This window comes from Solanum pennellii, chromosome 3 (assembly GCF_001406875.1).
Source record: "Solanum pennellii chromosome 3, SPENNV200".
NCBI classification, from domain to species: domain Eukaryota; kingdom Viridiplantae; phylum Streptophyta; class Magnoliopsida; order Solanales; family Solanaceae; genus Solanum; species Solanum pennellii.
Genome location: NC_028639.1, coordinates 67,678,227 through 67,699,453, shown reverse-complemented (window position 1 = coordinate 67,699,453; position 21,227 = coordinate 67,678,227). Strand labels below are relative to the sequence as shown.

The 21,227-nt window shown below is 35.3% G+C and overlaps 3 protein-coding genes across 3 annotated transcripts; 1 reads left to right on the top strand and 2 right to left on the bottom strand.

Moving 5' to 3' along the window:
- The first annotated feature begins 233 nt into the window (after nt 1-233).
- Nucleotides 234-5,952, top strand: LOC107014753 (ubiquitin-conjugating enzyme E2 2-like). The gene is made up of 6 exons (XM_015214808.2): nt 234-434; nt 906-1,039; nt 1,190-1,215; nt 2,096-2,185; nt 2,273-2,361; nt 5,459-5,952. The coding sequence occupies exons 2-6, from the start codon at nt 915-917 to the stop codon at nt 5,585-5,587; spliced, it is 459 nt and encodes a 152-aa protein (XP_015070294.1). The 5' UTR covers nt 234-434; nt 906-914; the 3' UTR covers nt 5,588-5,952.
- A 649-nt stretch (nt 5,953-6,601) lies between these two features.
- On the bottom strand, nt 6,602-9,925 carry LOC107012507. Its single transcript, XM_015212372.2, has 6 exons — nt 9,791-9,925; nt 9,561-9,681; nt 8,103-8,460; nt 7,368-7,845; nt 7,229-7,284; nt 6,602-6,927 (listed from the first exon to the last, which is right to left on the bottom strand). Exons 1-6 carry the CDS (start codon nt 9,825-9,827, stop codon nt 6,904-6,906), a joined length of 1,074 nt encoding a protein of 357 aa, XP_015067858.1. The 5' UTR covers nt 9,828-9,925; the 3' UTR covers nt 6,602-6,903.
- A 593-nt stretch (nt 9,926-10,518) lies between these two features.
- Nucleotides 10,519-17,923, bottom strand: LOC107012757 (ABC transporter A family member 2). Its single transcript, XM_015212677.2, has 16 exons — nt 17,507-17,923; nt 15,215-15,446; nt 14,928-15,097; nt 14,653-14,838; nt 14,430-14,525; nt 14,150-14,350; nt 13,476-13,635; nt 13,167-13,393; nt 12,658-12,775; nt 12,505-12,581; nt 12,291-12,380; nt 12,026-12,169; nt 11,622-11,924; nt 11,451-11,531; nt 11,142-11,315; nt 10,519-11,033 (listed from the first exon to the last, which is right to left on the bottom strand). Exons 1-16 carry the CDS (start codon nt 17,873-17,875, stop codon nt 10,770-10,772), a joined length of 2,892 nt encoding a protein of 963 aa, XP_015068163.1. The 5' UTR covers nt 17,876-17,923; the 3' UTR covers nt 10,519-10,769.
- Nucleotides 17,924-21,227: the final 3,304 nt, after the last annotated feature.

Here is a 21,227-nt window from a genome sequence, read left to right as displayed (position 1 = left end):
TCATAAGGCATATATATGATCCAAATATAAGTAAAGTACCTAAAGTGTACATTTCAGAATCCATTAAGGACCTCTTGTGTAAATAAGTAAACTTTTCAACTTTTTTTTTCTTCTAGTGGTGTTTCTATTTTGGCAGTATTATTGTCTATTGTTAATGACGTGAAAGAAGATGCCCTTCTGGAATTTTCCATGACCAATAATAATAAAGGGATAAAGACTAACGCCTAAAATGCAAGTTGCGTTTGGGGATCCGGGTTGGGGGTGGGGTACTGTAAAGCAAATGCAAAGAAGTGCGGAATTGTGATTCCCAATTCTACTTCCTAATCATTCTTCTCTGCTCTCTTCGATTCACCTGCTCCAGAGGCAGCAAACGTCGAACTCCATAGCTGAAGCAGAACCCTAGCTCACGCCTTCTCTTTGATATTCGCTGTTTGGTAAGTCTATGAATTGAATTGAATTTCTTCCTGACGGAACATCGTTTCTGTTGTTTTTTTTTTTGTGTGTGTGTATGTGTTTGTGGAATTATCAGTGGATCTTACGAATTCGAGAAAAAAAAAGCGTTTGAATTTCACTTTTTCTTCTGTTCGTTTTCATCATGGCAAGTTTGCATCGCGAAATAAGGATGAATTAGTGATTGTTACTCTTTGGAAGGATTTGTACCTTTTACTTTCTTAGTGAATATCGTCATAATTAGTCCGTTTCAGTTTTCGTAGTGTAGTATGCTGTATTTTGAGCTGATTAATATAGTATCGATTTGATTAAACAGGCAGGGAATACTCATTAATATCGTTATTTTGCTTGATGTTTCACTTTCAGTGATCCTCCTCTTTGTTATCAACAAAAGAAGAAAGTGATGCTTCCTATTAACTGTTTAGTTGTGTTGATTCTGTCATGGTAATGTGCAGGCAGTGAAAATGTCAACTCCTTCAAGGAAGAGACTGATGAGGGATTTCAAGAGGTTACAACAGGACCCTCCTGCGGGTATTAGTGGAGCTCCTCAAGACAATAACATTATGCTTTGGAATGCCGTTATATTTGGGTGAGTTTTGTAATTGAAGTTCATGAAATATGTGCTTTGAATTTAGTTATAGCACTTGTCTGTTGGTACATCTATTTGGCATGTTTTTTTACTAGATATAACGAAACTAATTTTTTTTTTTAAATTGTTTTTTCTGGGTACTGAATGCAGTCCTGATGATACTTCTTGGGATGGAGGTGAGTTTTCCTTGCATTAGATATTGGCTTTAAAGAATGCCAAAGTACAGTAGTTTGACATATGATGTGAGCTTGCAAATTGTCTGGTCTAGTTTTATGTGTGGTTGTCTATGCAGAGTGTGATGTTTCAATTTTCTAAGCCTATTTTTTTCTTCTCATTTGATTTGTCATGTATATCTCATTCCCACTCTGTCCACTCCACACGCGATAATAAAAGAAGAATTTAAAGGAAAAGAGGTTGAGAAAAACAAGTGCAGTTGTAAATTTTTTTAATCATTCAACACGGGATGTACCTCTTGCGCATAGTATTTATGACCATATTATTGTGCTGTGATGGCAATCATTTGTTTCTTTGATCTTGCAATCCAAGTTTTCCTGCTCATACCATTATGATTCTCCACCTAATTATCTGTCATCATTTTGTTGCTTAATGCCAAAAGCAAATTAGTCAGTCAATAAGTGCACAGTGATCTTCTATACTTTTCTGCAATAGGTTCTTTGCATTTTGTCGAAATCTATGAATTTTGGTGATTTAGCTGTGTGGCACAACTTGGCTGCTCTATCTGCTTAGCTTTCAGAAATGTCTATCATGTCATGCCTAATCTTGTAACAAAAGGATCTTGTTTTGCTATTGGTGGAACCAAAAATGTCCTCTAGTGGACTTCTCACGTGGTTACACTTTTTTATGGACCGACCAAGGAATGTGTTACGAATTTGAAGCAATTTGTGCTGTTGCTTTTGGCACATTTGCTATTTGCTCCATAGAAGAAGAGTAAACATACATTCTGCACCTGTCTCTGAGTGAATTATGAGTTGATATCTTCTTTCCTGATATGTATTTGATACTTTGTTCTGTCACAATACCCTTTGAAAACATCAGGTACGTTTAAATTGACGCTTCAATTCAACGAGGATTATCCCAACAAGCCACCAACAGTGCGATTTGTTTCTCGCATGTTTCATCCAAATAGTAAGTTGGAGGGTAGTTGTGGTTTTCCATTCATAAGAGAACAAAATAATGAATTCTAACCTGAAATTTGCTTTTCCACTTCTTTAGTTTATGCAGATGGAAGTATATGTTTGGATATCCTGCAAAACCAGTGGAGTCCAATATATGATGTTGCGGCTATACTTACATCCATTCAGGTATGGAGCTCAGACTTAAATTCAAAGTCCACAATAAAGAACATCTTAGGAAAATAGACCAGTTTATTGTTTGTTTCCTTGAGTTTTACTTTTACTCTTATAGATGCAGTGGAAAGATCCTTATAACAGTAGTTAAATTGTGATAAGTAGGTGTTGTAAGCAGTATCTACAGGTATGAATTCTATAAGTGTGGCTTTTCCTTGTGATAGCTTCCTTTTTCTAAAAAATTAATAAATCTATTCCTTATGTTATGATAGCTGGATTACTCACTTGTATGCTACTTTTGCATTTCATGCTTGGATAAATCCATGTGAATTCATTAATTCTAAATGAGAAAGTATAGAAGAATTATGAAGAAGTGATTCCAAATTCATTGTTTGCGGAAGGTTTTTAAGGATTCAGTTGTCAAGTATTTCTCCCAAAATTTAGTACGATTCCTAGAATGTCTAGAAAGGGTTCTCTTTAACAATGTGGAAACTAGAAGTACGATTATTGTAAAGCTGTTAACTTAAGCCAAAGTTAAACTTCAGGACTTTTATCTAGAGGACGGTCTGAAATACTTCTGTTTGAATTATGACAATTCTCTCAGAAGACTGCTCTCAAGGAGAAGGAACTTTCTAAAATACTTTCTTTGGTCAACACAACACAGTTAATCTAACTGATCCTTTCGTATCTATTCTCTTTGATGATTCATTTTATTTGAGGGTAAGTCTATTTTCCAAACAGTAAACAAAATTTCAAATCGTCCCACAGGCCACAAGTATAAACATTATTATTATTTGTTAAATTTCTTGAAAAAAGCTGGCTGATCATAGTTACTAATAAAAAAAATGGGGCTAAAGAGCCCTGTTTGGGCATTCAGCTTCAACTTCAAAACATTATTTACAAGTGGTTTGAGTAGCTTTTCTAGTGAAATAATGGTTTTTCATTCACAAAACTATTTTATTTCCTGGGGAAATTTATGTCCATACGTAAATACTTCTAAATGCTCCTTTTCAGCTTAAACCAAATATTACCCAAATGCCTACATAGCTTTTCTAGTTTATTCTTCAGAAAATTGTTACCGTGTGTTTAGAGGGGAAGTCTATTTCCTACTTCCTAAGCAGGCATTTGCTCTTGGTTGACTTCATTGAGGAACATTATTCTTAAGTGCAAGTTCGGTGATTCATTCTTCTCGTGGAATTTGCTTCCCTGATTCAACTCCCTGATTGGTTTAATGGTAGTTGTACATATCGAACCCTCTTTATGTCCTCCAGTATCAATGAGCTATTGAGTACACCGGTTTTCATTTAGCCATAATTATCATCTCTTATCAAGTGATCTTAATCAAGAAACCTTGAAAGTGACACGAGGTAGAAACAAATAGAAGCCGTGGTAGCTAGAAATAAAATCCTTGCTTTATGCTTTCATGGAATAAATTAGCCCCAATATAATAGGACATCATCATTTGCAGAGTAATATTAGTAAACAGGATAAACTCGTTTCCTAACGAGTCTAGGTTTAGGAATTGCCAGACACTTCATTTGATGAAGAAAAAGGAAGTTCTGATTACTCTGCAAACCCATATCCTAACGAGTCAACTTGAATTTCCCTCTGATATTTCCTTTCCTCATTTTTACACAGACAAGTAAGAAAGATCTCGGATAAATCTCCCTCCCCCCTCTTTTTTTCTCTCACCAAAGTGTAAGGAAGACTTCAAAATATATTGTCTGTTTCTTGTTGTTAGAACATTTAGGATGATAAGTATAGAGGTCATTTTGCACATGTATATTTTTTTACGTTAAATAAAAAGAAACTTTAGTACAAGATTTAATTTCAAAAAAAAAATTAATATAAAATGTAGAGTCTATAGTTAATCTCAGAGTGTCTCTTCTTATTGGTACAAGACCAGATTTTTGGCTTCTAATTTTTAAGTTTGAAACCCCTTGCCAAGGAAAGCAAGGGATTTGCCTTCTAGGTCGAGCTCGTCGCACCAGGCTTGCCTGTTGCGGGTTACCTCTCCTATGTGGTTTGCGAGCTATTGCATAGAGTGGGGTTTTTACCCCGTGCTCACCCAGAGGGTAGCGGCTGCGGGTTTTCCTTGTCATTTAAAAAAAAAAGAGTTTCTCTTTTGGATGTCTTGTAACTAGAGCCTATATCTCTCAGCACTGCCTTGTGCTCAGACTTGTTCTTTTCAGTTACTAACGAAATCCTGCTACCATTTCTTTAAAAAAAGGGTTGAATGGAAACCTGCAGCCGCTACCCTTTGGGTGCGCACAGGGTAAAACCCTCGCTCCTATGCAATAGCTCGCAAACCACATAGGAGAGGTAACCCGCACTAGGCAAGTCTGGTGCGATGAGCTCGACCCAGAAGGTAAACCCCTTGCTTTCGCTGGCAAAGGGTTTCGAACTTGAAACCTCTAACATGGAAGTCCCAAGCTCAAACCATTGGGCCACCGCTAAGGGTTTCTTGAGAGTGTTTCTTGTAATTGGAATTCCTATAATCTCTACAATCTACATCATAGCCGAACCAACATATATGGACTTGTTATTACGAGGGAGATATGTTTGAGCAATAACTCCTAACTAGCACCTGCTGATGAATGCTATGTTCAAGCACTTGTGTTGATTATTTAGTGTATAGCATGAGGAGGAAGCATCAGATTAGATCATCTTTTTTATTATCACTTATCAGTATCATAACTCTATCTCCAGGTATACTGCTGTTTCCTAGGTTGTCCTCCTTTGTGAAAATAGACAAGACAGATATTCAGTAAAAAGAAATTGGGTGGGGATAGGATTGGTTATGGTGGTTGATTGGCTGGATAATGTATGGTTACTGCAGTGTGCGCGCAAGAAGGGTATTGGTTTTACACGTACTGGGCTTACTCCAACAGTCCAACCCTCTGTTTCCCTCTTGGTTGTATAAGTAATAATTTGTTGAGTAGGGGAGGGAGGTGAAAATGATGTCCCTCAAATGGTGGGTTAGGAGAGATACAATTGTAGTTGTTTATTACCACTGGAGACTTTAATGCAAACTAGCATCGTACACCTTCAGAAGAGTACTTTGGACTTCTTGTTTGTGTAAATGATTATGACTTTTATCTTATTCTTGCAGTCACTGCTGTGTGATCCAAACCCTAATTCTCCTGCAAACTCGGAAGCTGCTCGGTTGTTTAGTGAAAATAAGAGGGAGTACAACCGGAGAGTCAGAGAAATTGTGGAGCAGAGCTGGACTGCAGACTGATACCACATATATAGAGGTTATTGCAACCTCAATCATGAGCTTTGGGGGCTCATCTGTGTAATAGTTCCAGACACCTAAGTCCGGAATTGTAATTTTAGTGGAGCACACTCATGCTGATCCCAGCATAGTTTCTCTATGCTACTCCCCATCAATTGTTGTTCACCGCTTGTCCAGCTCCTGTAGATTATGTCTTCTGGTATTGGATTTGTTTAGATTGTGCTATTTTCTTTTCCAACAAAGATGGTTTTCAGATACTTCCATTAACTCTTAAGTTTGGATTTAACTTGTAAGCCTCGCAAACCTAATGTATAATCATATATTTAAATTGAAAAGAAGCAACAACTTTTCATTTGCTTTTGGATCAATTGATGTCAAACTTCGTTTTAGATATTTAATTAGCAGATCCCTTTTCGTACTGATTGGTTATTTATCTCATTAAGTCTATCAGTGAAACAGTTAAAGCTGGGTTTACATAGTTCTAAACAATACTTTCAGCATAAAACATTTCTATGAAAATGTCACCTTTTATTACAGGGAAGGGATAAAAGGGCTAATGAGTTGGAATGACAGGAAAGCCGTATTATTATAGATGAAATCTAACGACTGTGGTATTGAAGTGAAAATATTGTTGTTGCATAGTTCCAGTTCCACCTGGACTTGATCGTCTAGTATATTGAGAGTTTCTTATCCAAAAATTTCCACGTTACTGAACTTTTGGAAGTCGACAACGTTGGTCATTGCACTTAATAGTTAATGTTGCACAGAACAATCGTATTGCACTTATAGTCTACGCATCACTTCCTATAGTTCAAATGGACAAAATAATGCTTAGATAACAAAGCGCTAACAGGAGTGAACTACACAGAATGAAGAGGGGCCCGTATATGAACAAGGACACGACACCAAATGGCCAGGCTCTCGCTTGATCTAAAATTTTGGGCAGAGATATCACTATTATATCCAATATAACTACTTCAATATACTTGCAATTCTAACTGTGTATATTAGATGATGAAAAAATAGCAAGTTGCAATATTCATGTAATGCATAGAACTGAAGCATGATAAAAACACTTCCAGTATGATACCAAATGCAATTTAAAACATAAACATATATGTATAATAATGCCCAAAAGTCTTGGGTCAAACTAGGACCAAACAAGGAAAACATGATTCTTTCACATGCAAACCCCAGAGTTGACACTTCCACTCGACCCTTCTATAATCTATACAAGGAATAACTTCCTGCTTATGAACACCAAAACAAATAACCATAACATAAGTATGTTCAACATTCTTTGATTTTCATACATGCATTTAAACTTCTGGCTGTGGAGCATCCTGCAAAAAGTGATTGTAAAGTTAACTATAGTATTATTACATATGCTTACAATTGCAAAAAAAAAAGAAAAAAAAAAGATGGCAGTTAATCCTTACTCAAGAAGCCATGTTTGACATAAAAGAGGAAGTTCTAAGAGGGGATGGTGTCTTCAGGTGATTAATTAATCAGAGAAGACAAAAATACAATAGTTCACCAGTAGAAGATTGGAAATTAATCACTGAGAACTTCAAAAAGGCTTTTGAAACTCCCATAATGAAAGTATGTCAAAAGGGAAGTTTAAACCATAAAATCTCTTCTTACCATATTCTCTTTGTCTTCTGGAAGGGCTACCTCAGCAGTGCCAGCATTAGCATGACCTATGATAAAAATAGTTATAAATCTCAGGAACATACAAAAACAGCAAGACTTTTAACCAAGAAAGTTACCGACAGACGTTTACCTTCTACTCCAGCAGATTTCTTTCCCTGTCTTTTCGCCTTATTCTTATTTGGTTTTTGCTTAGGATTTTCAATCTTCTTTTTTGTGGTACCAGAAACCTCTGTAGATTTTGGAGTTGCAGCAACCTCTGTCGAGTTTGGAGTTGTAGCAGTCTTACTTACAGATTTATGGTTCTTAGTTGCAATGTCTTTCCTTGATGAAGTCTCTTTAGTAGGTTCTGCCACTTGCCAAGTTTCAATAGCATCTTTGGTCACGACTTCAGGTTCTGATTTCTCAGTGGCAGCAACAGATGAAGTGCTGTCATCAGATGAAGGTGTCCCATCTTGAGGTGCATGGGAACAAGTCTCAGACACTTGCAACTGCTCAAAATCATGAGAAATATTGTAGCTTTCAAACAGTTGTTTCACTGGCTCTCCAAGACCTAGAAGGTTATGACGTTGCACATAGGATTTCAGCTCATCCCTCAAACGTTGAAGCGGCTGAAATAAAAAACAGAAAAAGATATGAGGTAAGTAGTCTGGTTCTGTAGCATAATTCACTATCTACAGGCAGTTTTGAATTTCTGCACACCATTGTGATGGGAAAATAGTGAAATTACTGAACAGCACTAAACTTCTTAATTAGAAAAAATTGATGAAAAGTAGGTATCTGCCGATCTTCAAGGGACACAGTAGGGAGAGTATTTTCATTAGATATTCTGTAGAATGGTCCCCTCTTGATGGAACATTTATCGTACCTCACAGCCAGCTTCCAAAGCAAGTTTGAAAAACCCAAGAGAAATTGAATGCTTAGCAGCAGATTCAGAGAGCTTAATCTGGGATAGCCAGTAGAGTGCAGAGAATAGACGATTGCTTTCCTTTCCATTTGATGACTTTGCCAGAGCTGAAAGCGGTGTATTAGTTTTCCCCTGGTTGATCACAGATCTCTTTGCCCTAGCCTCAGAAATAGGAGTGACAGTGCCTACTGATCTTGAGGCAGGGCTGGCACTCGACTTAGACTGAATAGACAGCCTTCTTGGAGGTTTAGCAGCAGCCTTTTCCTTACCAAGATCAAAGACACCAATACTCTTACTAACACTTGAGACAGGTTTTACCCTAACATGGGAGATGAAATTATTATAAGCAAATGGTTATCAGAGGAAACAAATATTTGGCATAAGTAAGAACAAAATGACTGGGAAAAGTGCACATCCTTAAATTCACTACACTTGTGTACATTACAATAGTTTAATTTGTTTAGATTTCTGTTCAAAAGGAAAAGTGATAACCATTCTCAGAAACTTAACCAAGGCTAGGTTGTCTTTCTCCAAGACCCCATTTATCCCCATGGGAAAAAACATAAAGCTACAATAACCTCAACTTTAGAGACAGGTTAACATCTGTTTATGTTAAGTAAATTTGATAAGATGGTATACTTTATTCCAGGCCAAAAATTATGGTGCAGTTTGTAGAAGCAGTTTTCAGCTATACTGATTGTAACTGTTAAAATAACAAAGCAGAACATCACGTCTACAAAATTCTGCAATTTCTTTTCCCTTTTCCAAAACCAAAACAAATAGCTATTTCATGGCAAATAGTTCAATGTAGGTCTGCAAAGGAGCAGAGAATTCATCCAAACAACAGATACTCATACAACCGCTGTCTTCTGACAGTCTAATCACACTAAATTCTCTACACAGACTAAAAATCATAGAAGCAGTTTTCAGCTATACTGATTGTAACTGTTAAAATAACAAAGCAGAACATCACGCAAAATTCTGCAATTTCTTTTCCCTTTTCCTAAACCAAAACAAATAGCTATTTCATGGCAAATAGTTCAATGTAGGTCTGCAAAGGAGCAGAGAATTCATCCAAACAACAGATACTCATACAACCGCTGTCTTCTGACAGTCTAATCACACTAAATTCTCTACACAGACTAAAAATCATAGAAGCAGTTTTCAGCTATACTGATTGTAACTGTTAAAATAACAAAGCAGAACATCACGCAAAATTCTGCAATTTCTTTTCCCTTTTCCTAAACCAAAACAAATAGCTATTTCATGGCAAATAGTTCAATGTAGGTCTGCAAAGGAGCAGAGAATTCATCCAAACAACAGATACTCATACAACCGCTGTCTTCTGACAGTCTAATCACACTAAATTCTCTACACAGACTAAAAATCAGAGAAGTAGTTACAGTAATAGAGACAAACCTTCTAGGAACCGAAGAGTTGGAAGCATCAGTCAGAGGCGGCTTCTCCTCCTTGGGCTTCGTGCCCGATCGCAGTGGATATCGAAGAAGCTTCGTTGCTGATGATGATCGCTTAGCATTTGCTGCGGAAAAAAAAACCGTCAATCACATTTACACATACAGCGAAACAAACGTATACGCACAATCATAAATGAAAAAAACACAGAGAAATCAAAAAGTGAAGACAAATACCAGAAACAGAGGATTGATCTTTGCCGGAGATTTCCATTGATAAATTTTAGGTTTTCCAGAGAGTTAGAAGGAAATGATGAGAGTTGAGAAGTTAGGGCTGACTATATATATTCCCAAAAGATGGCAGTGGTGTTTGGGCGGGAAATTTTACAACTGCTTCAAAATTAAATCTAAAAATTCTGTAGAAACGGCTCTTCGGGCTGGGCCCAATTAACACGCTCTTATCATATTGGTTTCAAATTTTGAATGCTAACCGTTAATTGCTGAGTTGGCAGCGCATTTACGTCTACAAGTGAGCATTAAGCACTAAATTAAAAGTTAATTCAGAAGTTTATCTATCTTTTCTATATTTCTCCATCAAAAGTAAAACAGTTTTTCTATCTCGATTTTGTGAAATTTCACTGATATATTGTTGGTGTAGTGTTTACACAACCAATAAATACTTTTAAATATAAAGAAAAAAGATTACACTTTTGCTTTGATATATTATTGGTGTGGTGTTTACACAACCAATAAATACTTTTAAATATAAGGAGAAAAGATCAAAATTACACTTTTACCTTGATATATTGTTGGTGTGGTGTTTACACAACCAACAAACACTTCTAAATATAAGGCAAAAAGATCAAAAATACACTTTTACTTTCAAATTTAACTTCTAAATCAGCCTCTCAGTTGTATATCATGTCATTATTCTTGATACATACATCAATTATTTATCAAAGATATTGAAAAGAGAAATGTTTTCATTATAAGAATGACAGTAAATGTTACAAATAATTTTGTAATATACAAGATAAATTAATGTTAACGAAAACGAAGCTATGGCATACAAAAGAACCATCCGGAGAAAAATAATGTTCTTGTGACAAACAGATGTCCCAAGCAGCAAACACATTTACAACAATTCACTTATACAAAAAAAAAAAGGAAAATCTGTAAAACCTTTTTTACTGTGATTATCAAAATTCTATCTTTGTTACGAACTTGCACCCGTGATCTGTGCAGGATCAATCACAATTCCTTGTATTTGTTTCCGTTTTCGCAAAAAGCCTCTACTAGAAGTGTCTGTTGGAGGATCTATTAGTTGAACATGAGCTGGTATTGGCATATCTGGTGAGTGACCAGAAATGCAGAGTCTACCAGAATCATCTTGATCCCAATACACTTCTACCATAGTTCCGATTGGATTCCCAGAAGATTCTGTTCCTGGAATTTTCACAAATCTTGCTCCTATAGGTATCTGAACAGAACAAATAAAAACAGTGTTACTTATTTCACAGGGATTAGAATTTTCGCGTGCAATTTCATCATGAAAATTATAGAACCAAGAATATGATAAACAACTTACTTGAAGTGAGAGCCCTGTATTCAAAGTAAGAGTAGCAGAGCTTCCTTCAGCCACTTCTTCCAATTCTGCCTGTCTAGCGATGTTCAGAAAAACTTCTTCAAGAGTGGTAAGCCCGAGCTGAATATCTGATATGCCAAATTCCTTGTCTCTATCTTGTAGCTCAGCAAAGAAGTCCTGATTGAGGGTAAAATCCAATGATCACCAAATGAGCTATCCAAATGTGTGTGTGCATATAATTCCACAATAAAGTAAAAAGACCAGAAATGGTTTTAAACTAATCTAATCTCAACGTTGCTATAAAGATATTACCGTCAACAGCTTCTCCTTGGCATGGGGAATAATAAAGGTTAGGAAGGACTTGTTTTCCTCTGTAGGCACCACGTCCAGACGCTGCAGGCATAGTTTGCAAATCAGACCAGTTCCTTTAGTAGTTTCAGAAAATAGAGGGAAAAAGCAAAAGAAAAGACATCTTTGACATACACTTTTAAAGAATTGTTTCACAGCTTCATGTTGAGGTGTACTCAGAGTATCTTCTCTATCAGGAGTCCCATTTGTCCCACCAGAAAAGCTTACATTAGCAATGAAACCAGTTCCAAACCTTGATTTCAATCTTATTGAAGTTCCAATGCAACGAAGTCTACCCTTTGCCATGATACCAATGCGGTCACTTAAGATGTCAGCTTCTTCCATTGAATGTGTGGTCAGGATAATGGCACGCCCTTTTTTGGCATCCTCAATTATGTCCCAGACATGTCTTCTAGTTATTGGATCCATACCAGTAGTCTATGAAGCGTTTTCATGTTTTAGAAAAGAGAATGTCATAATAAATTTTTTTTAGCATAATTCTGATAACTCATTAGAAAACTTTATTTTCCAAAACTTACCGGTTCATCCAAAATGACCAATTTTGGTTCACCAATAAGAGCAATAGCAACACTAAGACGTCTTTTCATTCCTCCACTGTAACTACCAGCTCTCATTCTGGCTGCTTGTGTGAGTTTTACCTCGGCTAATGACTTTTCTACTACCTGTGATTTGATCGAACAATTGGTTAAGCAGGATTTATAATCATTCTATTCTGTGCTGATCTTGTTCATCAGATCTTTAGACAGGCACAACAGGCTAGATATACATAAGTTTTATGCTCACCTCTTTTATTAAACCAGGGGGTAGACCTTTAATGCTGGCAAAAATATGCAGGTGTTCTTGACCGGACAATGCATCCCAAAGAATATCAAACTGTAAAACGACAAAAATGAATGAATTTTTTCTTTTATGGAAACAAAGTATTGCTGGTGTAGAGTCTTAGTCAGTTCCATGAAAAATTTGAAAATTGGAACATATAAAGATAAAAAATAGTCACCTGGGGACAAACCCCTATCATCGATCGAATGTTTGACATGCCTGCAGAACTTCTTATGGACTCACCATATACCAGTGCTGTTAAAAAGCAGCTTTGTGTTACACATAAGTAATATGCAATGAATACAGAATTTGAATGACTAAATTATATTACCATCTCCTGCAGTAACAGGTGTAATCCCAGTCAAACAATTAATAGTAGTAGTTTTTCCAGCTCCATTGGGCCCAAGAAGACAAAATAGCTGATCCTTTGCAAGATTCACCCATAAGCCCTGCAGTATTGACTCCAAAGAATGAGATGAAGATGCAGCCAGGGTAGAGGTATAGGATCTCCAGAGGATTATTAATTATTGATGCTATTTCTTCTAGTTTTTTTATCTTTTGAAATGTCGACTTCTAATTTCCCATATGCTATTCTTACACATGTAAAACGTGTACTAAATGAAATTAAACACAAATTTTGATTTGACTAAATTGCCAGGGAAATCCAAAGAAGTTGCAAGAGAAGCCAAAAAACAAATTTTGAGACAAGTCTCAAACTAGATTTCATGCTCGACTCCTATCTGAAAGCGTAAAGTGTTTTCTTTTCTCTACTGATGACTTCTGTTTGGACAGAAAAAAAACAACTAATGTTAGCTTCTCATAGACCAATGGATAAAATACCTTGATGGCATGAAATGGAGATTTCCTTTCGCATTTACAACAGCCCATCTTTGTTGTTCCAGGAAATATCTTTACAAGACCATGTAGTTGAACTGCAACATTAGAATTAACTTCACCTTGCATAGCTTGCTGTTTAACAATGTTTTCTTCTTCAAGAACATCTTCGTCATCTGGTATAATACTATCCAAGGCTGGCACTGAACCTGTGCAGCTACAAACACTACCCTCTGAACACAAAATGAACAGCCTTAAAGTTTTGTCACAGTATGCTCAAAATTCGATATTAAGGTAGTGATAAATTTTGGTTACCTTTCACCTTATTTCCACTTTTGCCTGTCCAGTAACCAGGAGTCAAGAAGTAGAATGCTGACTTTCTCACACCAGAAATATTCGGAATTATGTTATCCAAGTAAATAGCAAGAACAAACCACAGAAAGAATGTTACCACGAGCCATATGTAAATCTCGTTCTGTTAAGAGAAACAACAGATAAAATGGGTGTATGTGAGATGCAAGATGACTGTATGAGACTGAAAGGAATATTGTATTAAGAAAGAACTAACTGCTAGAAAAAATGAGATCTTTCGAGATAGTCTAATAGCTCCTCTATAATATTTTGCTTAGTTTGCAAAGGAGATGTGATCCTTAATTGTAAAGGAGATGTGATCCATTGTTTCATGGAATAAGTTTTGTAAAGAAGTACTTCGACCAACCTTTGTAAAGCTTATGAAGATATGTGTGTGTATGCTTTTAAGAAATACTTTGACCAACCTAGAGTCTCTCCTCCCTCCCTCTATAACTCATTAGCTCCACTCTCATTCAAAGTCACAGAGCTATAACAGTGATGAGAAGTGAACAAAAAGTAGCTACTGAAATCATGTACGAACAAAGAAAGTCCTTACTCTCAAAGTGCTTCACTTCCCTCCCTAAAATCAAGAAAACTGGAAACTAAAAGAGAATAACTATTGTGCAATAGAGTCTTACCATAGTTATTACACACTCTGTATCATTAAAAGCACATTTTGTCCTCCCACTCCAGCTAACACCAGGATCTTCAGGGGTGGCAGTTGCACCAGCAAGTAACTGAAGACCTTGAGCAAGAAGATTTGGTGGGAACAATGACCAGATGATCCTATAGCTCTTGGAGAAGTTCTCGCTATAGGGAAATCCAAATGCTGTTACAAGCTGAAAAAATGAGAGACAAGAAATACGTCATCCCAGTGAGTCAGTATGGATATTAATCGATTCAAAGATAAGAACTTGCCTGAGTCATGAAACCGACAATAAAGATGAAGAAGCCCACAGTTGTTGTTGAAGATGACTTGCTAATAAAAGCAGACACCATATATGCAAAACCAACCTGGCCACAGTAGCAGAAATTCTATCTCAGTGGACAAAAATATTCGAGTAATTTAGCCTCATTAGAAGCTGCAAATGAATATAGATTGTAATTGGTGAAAGTGTTAAGTTGAATGGTGGAGACGAACCATATTAAGTTGGAAGAGGAAAAAAAGAAGAAACACGACCGCAAAGTTGTTGTTCAAGAAAAAATCAAATTGAAACATCATCCCAAAGAGAACTGTGAGAAGAGAAGAGAGAAGTGTGATGAATCCCTCCCATGTGAACCATGATAACCAGTAAGCAGTATCATAGAGACCCATCATAGTCATTGCCTGTAAGAAAAATGTGACAGTCAGAAACTGACAATCATCCATGAAGTACAAGAACAGTATCGTCTCTTACAAAATGCCAGACGTGATACCTGCCGAAGTTTGAGTTCCTTTTCAATGATCAAAGCATTGATTTGGAAGACAAATCCAAACATAGCAACAGCCAAGAAAAAGGTAGGTCCAATGGTACGCAAGGCAGAGAAAACTTCAAAAGCCGGATGTGCAAATTCTTTGAGACTGACAACCCAACTGAAATTTGGATCTGAAAATGTACACAATCATAGGATAAAGGTGAACTTGGGAAAAAAGAGGACTTGATTTAAACCATCATATCCATTTATTGGATCAAATCCAGTAGTAAACATCACATTTATATTACCTCCAATCAAAGATCTCGCAATTTCACGTTCTGCTGCCAGTTGAAGTGGGATTTGGAACGTAAAAGTTGGATCTTCAAAGACTCCTCGATTGGCAACTGGAGTGGAGTTTGTCTGTATACCATAACTGATTACACTAGCATTCCTTTCAACAAAGTGTAGTGCTCCAGGACAACGCATTGGGTTCTTGAAAAGCCAGTCATCCACTTCATCTCGTGTTCTAAATGACAAAACCTGCGGAAAAGAAGTCATGGTATGATAGGTCAATGTTCCAACAAGACTTCAATTCGAAATATTAAACTAAAGAATGAACCAAATTAGAGGAACCATTGCATGAAATAAATTGGTAAACAGGACACTGGCACACTCAAACGACAGGAATTATCTTTTAATGAAGTTAAAATTGGTGCATCAATTCAGGATTTACCAATGCAATTCTTAAACCAGATTTTATGCTTGTTCTCAATACGCTGAAGGAATCACATCACCTCCATGACGATAGAGAAAGCTAATAGTGAACACTGGACAGATTCTTGGTCTAGAAAACATAAGGATTTTTTTGAAAACATAAGGAGTAATGTTCTTTGTTTTAGGAAGGCAAACTGTAAAAGAGTGAGAATGTTCACTCTTTTCAAGGGGAATCCCCTTTGCATACTCCCATGCTTTAAAAGCACATTACTAACATTATTCATGCACACCATGTTTTGTGTAAGGAAATCGTAAGGTCCATTTCTCCTATAGGATATAAGACACCACGTCACCCTACTTCATATATTTAGTTAATCCCAAATCCTCAACTCACTTTCACATTTTCACATAGATTGGTTTATTCAGGGATTGCATTACTAACTGATACTCTGTGTGTGAAAAAGTGGGTCACTCTGAAATTAAAGATTACCCGCTCATCTCATTACACAAATCAGGGGCAGATTTATGACTTGGACTATATGGGTTTCTTTATTCTAAGACAACTGGCCTCAAGTGCTTGTAACGAATTTAATTTTTGTGCATATTTAATGAATTTCTTAACAAATATATGGGTGTTTATGTCAAAGCTATCGGGTTCTGCCGAAATCATATGTCAGAGCCTACGTCGGCCTTGACAACATCGACCCAAAGAGTCCCCTTGAGACATAAGAGACTAGCCAATTCTCCTAAACATGAAAAAGCATGAAGTTTCCAAGCATATTAATGTTAAAAAAAAAGCTAGTAAGGAGCTGCACTAGACTTATTACTTGGAGAGGACAAGAACATTATGACAAGCAGTAATCTGTAAATTTATTTTCTGAAATAGAACAAATAGTAGAAAGTGAGTTTATTGCTTACAAGAAGCTGTACTATCTGATACTACTAGAAACTTTAATTAAAAAGATCACGAAAAATGACCTCACTTTGGCCCAAGATTAACAGATTTTTTTTCCCTAACAAGAATTTTCAAATAAAGTACTCAAGAAGCATATGAATCAGAGCAGGGAAAAAAACAAGGAAGACACAAATTAGACCATGGAAGCTATAGATGATAGCTAACAAAGTGACACCGTTTGCACAAAAGAAAATCATATTAGGAAAATTAGACATGGAGAAGCAACCTAGCAGGATAATTGCAAAATTTCTCATCAGGTTTATTTCGTGATTCATATTGTTTAGCATTAACTCCGCCTGTAAGAGCTCGTTCACATTGCAGTCCCAAGCCTGGATAAAGGATGAGCCAGGTCAATCGGTTCCACCCATCTGAGCTTGTTCATATTGCTGGTCCCAATCCCGGATAAAGGAGGAGGCTTCCCATGTCAATCAAAAACAACTTCTCTACCCCATAAAGGTAGGTAAGGCTGCGTACATCTTACCCTCCCCATTCCCCAAGTCCAATTGTGATATTACATTGGTTTGTTGTTGTTGTAGTACTGTCAGCATTAATTCTATATTTATTTATTCAGGCAAAAAAAAAAAGAAGCATTTTTTTAACATTCGAAAAGGTAATTTCTCCATTGCAGAGATTTAAGTGTTTTTCAATAAGTTCAATCTCTCTAACAACACAATTTATCCAACTCGTAGTCATTATACTACTATAAGATTCATATGATGATAAAATAGAAAAAAAAAGAGAAACTAACACGGCATAAACTCGATTGTACTCAAACTCATTTATCCCCAAACTATAACCATTCCGCTAAACAAATCTCAGTTCAATATAAAGTGTAAATACAGAGATTTGAAGGAAAAAAAAACATGAGATCATCAATAAACCAGTCGAGGAAAAAAGTCAACCACGAGTGTGTATATATATAAATATATACCTTGGATGAAGGAATCGACCTGCCAGGATTATTCGCCATAATTCCGTTCACAATCTGACTGATTTTCGGACTCTGAGAGCCACTCCAAATAAAATCATAGCAGGGGAAAGCGATGAAGTTTTTGTCCTCACAAGGCGGAATTGGCGGCGACAGTAGAGGTTCGGGGTCCCGCACATCCTTATAAGATGTGGAAGAAGAGAAACGAGCTTCGATAGCTCTCTGAATTAGGAATAGAAGGAAGATGAAGAAGAGCGATGCGAAAAGCTGAAGAAATGTGGCCATCTTGTTCCGCCATGCGACTAAATAATTCTTCTTTATTAAAGCTTTGTACTGCTGTTTTAGCAAGGGGAATCCCCTCTGCACTTCCATGGCTTTCTCTCTCTAAATATTCAGTTTTTTGGGTAGTGATGAAGTTCTAGTTGTTGCACTTTATATACAAAGAGAAAAATGAAGGGCGCGTCTTTTCTAGGTAAATCTGTTATTTCAATTTTTTCCCCATTTTGGATTTTTTGCTACTCCAATTTCACTATCTTTGATGGTAAAAGTTTACCAGCACATTATCTAGATCTATATTTAGCAGCGAAATTATAAATTTTAATAAATGTGTTTAAAATTAATATACACAAGTTAAAATAATACATTTTATACGTAAGGTAGCGAAAGGTATATAATTCGTGAAACACCATGAGCAGCAGGATGTTGAGGTCCGAAATTCAAAGTGAAATTTTGTCCCATTACATATGTGATTGATGTAAACACTAAGAATTATCAAAAACATATTTGTATATAGACTTATTGCTTTAAGATTTATTTACAAGTCATTAAAATTAGAAAATCTAACTTATTTTTGTTATTATGGTTTAAAAATAAGTGATTAATTTTTTTAATCTTAACCAAAAAATTGTGAAAGTGCTTAAAAAACTATCTTAATTTAAAAACACATAAAATAAGTCAATCTAAATAGGTGTGTTTAGAATGGAGGAAAATATTTTCTGATAAACATTTTATAGGAAAATAAGTTCCTTAAAAATGAGAGAAATGACCTCAATAAAAGTAGAAAAAATAAGTTTCATAAATGACATTCTAAATTCATTGTCTATTACCGACCTATCAAATCCCTCAACCACCTCTTGACAATTCCACCCATATCGTCCTGCATCTCCCCATCTCCTCCCGATTTTTTCCATAGTGTTTTGCTAGATTACATATAAATGCTTTCTCGATGAATACTTTTATTTTTCTGTGATACCAAGCACACCAAGTTCTAGTTCAGTAGAATATTAGGTTGCAAAGTCAAAATAGGATTAGGGTGGTGAAGATCTTTCCTTGTTGTTTCGTAGAAAACTTCAAAACTAATAAGTTATTCGCAAGCAACAGAGTGCATTCTTTAAGCCTCGTGTTTATACTAAGAAAATTTCAATAATGATTCACATATCTATAGCCTATCTGTCAAAGCAATAATACATGAGCTTTGTATTTATTAAAAATAAATTAACTTCTTAACTGTTATTTTAATATTTTTTTCAATAATACTTGTAGAATATATAATATGCTATGATGTAGAGGTGGATCGAACTTGAGTCAAAATGGAAGTAAAGCTTAACATTATTTTACGGATCAAAAATATAATTTTCTGTACCGTAGCTTTAAGTACTAATATATAGATTTTTTTCAATATAAATAATAAATTATGTAAAAATTATTAAATTCTCGAAAACTTTCACTTAACACTCTGAATCTACCCCTGAGTTAACATAATGATTTGGAACTAGTTGATCATTCGAATATTGTCAAATGAAATGAACGAATGAAGATTTTAGCCTTGCTATGTAGAAATAATTGGGCATAATTTCAAGTTTCATGGACTTAAGGAATTAACAAATATGATAATCTAATAATGTTTGTACATTATTTCATGTATTGCTCATTAGATACTTGATTACACGTTTTGTATTGTTAGAGAAATATAAATAATCACGATTCATTATTGATCCCAATTAATTTTAGAAAAATTTAGGTGTACTCATTTCTTTTCCCTATGCATTTTTCTAAGTTTTTTAAAAATGTTATCTTGGATATTAAAATAAACATGCATATTATTTATTAATCGTTTCGTTTCAATTTATTTGTCCTATTTTCTTGTAGGTGTCTTTAGAAAAGAACGTTTCTTTTCTCTCTTTTTGCAATTCTTTAATTTCAACTTTTTATCTGATATATTCAGAACCTCAAAATTTAAGTACTATTTTAATATATTTAACATATCTTTAAATTTAAAATCAAGATAATAAATTGTATTTCATCTCGCAATTTTCTAATATTTACATAATAAGAATTTATCTAATACGCAAAAAGTGCTTATTCGAAAGGCAGAAACTGTGGCAGAAACTATTAGCCCAGATTCCTAATATTTTTTAATTAGAGGAAAAATCTCATTGATCCACGCAAATCGAAATACGATCCCCATAAGTCAAACCAACAAATCGTGTTATTATAAAATAATTCGTGATCTTCACGTTGAGCCTTGGTTGTTGTGATTAACTGATTATAACTTAATTTTGTTCACATTGAAGGACAATATGGTCATTTTGCTGTTAGGTAGTGAAGGGCATTTTGGGGTTTTCCAAATATCCAACAATTTCCACTCCGTCGTCATATATTCAGGAATTACTGTAGTAATTATCCATCAAATTCACATATTAGGACTCGTTCCGTTTAGTTTTATTTGCCAGGTTGTGTTTTTTGAAAGTTAATAATATTAATTTATAAAATTAAAAAAATATATTATAAATTACATTTTTTCGCATATTGCTGAAAAAATATATCATAAAATATTAGTCGAAGTTTTTATAATTTGGCTCAAAAAAATAAAATTATGTCAATTAAAACTGGCGGAGGTGATATGAAATAATATGTTAGAAGAAGTATATACAGTAGAAGACTCTCTTCAAAATAAATAAATAAGATGTTTTAATTTTTCCTTATAACAATTTAAATCTTTTAATACACAATAATGCAATTGAATATAATTTATTAGTAGTATATTAAGATATATTTATATGAAAAGTATTGTATATGTTGGCTCATATAAATATTTATTTTTTCTGTTCCTATAAATGTTCTCCACATACTGTGTTGTTTATTTGATTTTATTTATTGTTTATGAACTTCCAGGCTTGCTTCTTAATTAAGAAATGAAAAGGACTTAATATATAATTTATTCAAATTCGTAGACTAGACAACAAATTTTGGAGCAAATGTATTTGTCACTTCTCATGTGTTCAAATTAGTTAATATTGAGTTTATTCATCGTTGGACTTTGAACAGCATATTTTGCTAAATAATTTATGGTGTTCAAATTGTTGGGCTTTGTGGAGGCTTGTGAGCCGGCCCGACCCATTACTGAAACCCTAGGTTAACTATTTGGTTTTCCTATAAATATGATCCTTGTATTTGTAATTCAAAACAGTAGCACAAGTGAAATAAAATCCTCCTGTTACAGTCGTGGAGTAGGGAAACCGAACCACGTTAAATTCTTGTGTGTCCCGTTTGTGTTCCGTTTCTCTTTTCTCTAGATTATTTGTGTGTGTTGTGTGTTTAATTCCCAACAATTGGTATCAGAGCGAGGTTTCAACAACATTGTAACACAAACTGTGAGAAATTGTCACCTAGGGTTCTTGTGTGAAGAACTGTGTGCAGGGAGGAGTAGCCGCCGTTACCGTGT